Genomic DNA, 1827 nt, shown 5'->3' with positions numbered 1-1827 from the left:
TATTCAGTTTTGTATCACTGGTATAGGTTGCAGGCCTTTTTGAATGGTAAAAGAAGGTATAACAACCGAAATTCTTATGGTATATGACTGTGCACTTATAACGTCGGAATTGTAGCAACAGATGACAATTGATTAGAATATTGGATCAGTTGTAAGTGATTGTACATAGTAGTATTTAAGGAGTACACTTCTAGAAAGTTAGTTAGAGTACAATTAGTCGATTACTGAGTTGTTAATTTGTAATTAATAGGCAGTTAGGAAGATAATTAGTTTGTTAATTAGATTGTATAAATAGAAGGTTGTATAGTATATTTCATAGATAATTGAATACAAATTTGACTAGCTCTCTCATAGCGAAAGTATTTTCCTTTTTACAGACCTTCATTCTCAAGCTTATTTCTTCTTCAATGGTGGACCTAAGCTCCATTTTAACATGGTATCAGAGCAGGTTCACTGCGATCTAAAGGAAAAAACTGCTGAGGATTGTCAATTTCTTCCTTGCATTTTCACGTATGTTCTTCCTAGGTCAAAAATTTTCCGAATGGAAAAGAATACAAATTTCTGAGAAATTCATGATTAAAAGCGAAACATATTTGGACACTACAGAATAATTAGGCAATGAAACAGAAAACTAGCGTTCATCATTCAGATATGCTAGGTGTGACACTTATTCATCAATTCTTAATCGAAACTGAAAACTACTCAGAATGGAATCGATCTATGAAGATGCCACTGTTAGTAAAAAATAAAATAGGGTTCATTGATGGAAAATGTACGAATGAGAAATACAAAGGCAATGCATTTTGCATGTATCGATGGGAGCGATACAACACAATTGTTCAGTCATGGATCATGATACAATTGCACAAGAGCTCAGTACTTTACTCATCGAATGCGCAGAAGGTATGGGCAGCTTTCAAGGACACATTTGATAAAGTAAGTGCAACTAAAGTGTGTCACGTGAATAGGGAAATCGGTCTATTAAATCAAGAAATTTCTAGTTTGTCAATATATTACTCAAAATTAAATGATATCTCGTATGAATTTGAGTCAGTAATTCCTTTCCCTGGCTGTGATTGTGTGAAGTCCAGACTTTTTGTTGAATTTTTACATTAACAAAAGTTGATGAAGTTCTTAATAGGACTTAATGAGACATATGCCCCACAGAGAAGCCAAATTTTGATGATGAATCATACACCTACTTTAGATCAGGCTTATTCAATGATCATTCGGGAGGAGAGCCAGAGAATGAATGATGGAATGGGGATACAAAGTAGAATTCTCGAAAATGCACCTATGGAAGATGTGACTAGTGCCTTGATTTTAGCTAATGCTTCAAATATGCAACCTAAGAGAAATGCACATCTACAATGTGATTACTTTCGTGTGAAAGGTCACACGAGAAAAACTTGTTACAAATTGGTAGGTTATTCACCATGCTACAAGTTCACTCATATGAGAAGGGGAGCATATGATGGTCTTGCAGCTGCAACACACAATGCAAATGTTAAAGAGGAGTTGCAGCATTGGAGCTATGAATCTGCAGAACACTCAGACTGGGAATGCTGGACATACTAATGCAGTACCTGCTCCACCTACTTTTACTCCGAAATAATACCAATTGTGAGCATGTGATTTTTGCCCTATATGAAATACTCCCATAAAATTAAAGAAAATAGATTTTTTCCAATTATTTACCATTTTTATAAGATTTTTGTAGGATTTTATGTTTGCATTTTTGTGCACGCTTAATTTTTGTTAAAATCATAAATAAATGTCAAAAATACCATACATTGCATTTATATTTTTTATTTTTATATTTATAGG

At 33.8% G+C, this 1827-nt stretch overlaps 1 protein-coding gene across 1 annotated transcript; it reads left to right on the top strand.

Annotated features, from left to right (window-relative positions):
- The first annotated feature begins 618 nt into the window (after nucleotides 1-618).
- LOC142163239 (uncharacterized) lies at nucleotides 619-1578 on the top strand. The gene is made up of 2 exons (XM_075220506.1): nucleotides 619-936; nucleotides 1132-1578. The coding sequence occupies exons 1-2, from the start codon at nucleotides 619-621 to the stop codon at nucleotides 1576-1578; spliced, it is 765 nt and encodes a 254-aa protein (XP_075076607.1).
- The last annotated feature ends 249 nt before the right edge of the window (nucleotides 1579-1827 follow it).

This window comes from Nicotiana tabacum, chromosome 8 (assembly GCF_000715075.1).
Source record: "Nicotiana tabacum cultivar K326 chromosome 8, ASM71507v2, whole genome shotgun sequence".
NCBI classification, from domain to species: domain Eukaryota; kingdom Viridiplantae; phylum Streptophyta; class Magnoliopsida; order Solanales; family Solanaceae; genus Nicotiana; species Nicotiana tabacum.
The sequence above is the reverse complement of the archived record's forward strand: the minus strand, read 5'-3'. Positions and strand labels throughout refer to the sequence as shown.

What these genes read in the sequence shown, in the direction of transcription:
- LOC142163239 (XM_075220506.1), top strand. Translation starts at nt 619, where the DNA reads ATGAAACAGAAAACTAGCGTTCATCATTCAGATATGCTAGGTGTGACA. An exon ending in TCAAGGACACATTTGATAAA is followed by an intron (nt 937 to 1,131) that starts GTAAGTGCAACT and finishes AAGTTGATGAAG; the next exon opens with TTCTTAATAGGACTTAATGA.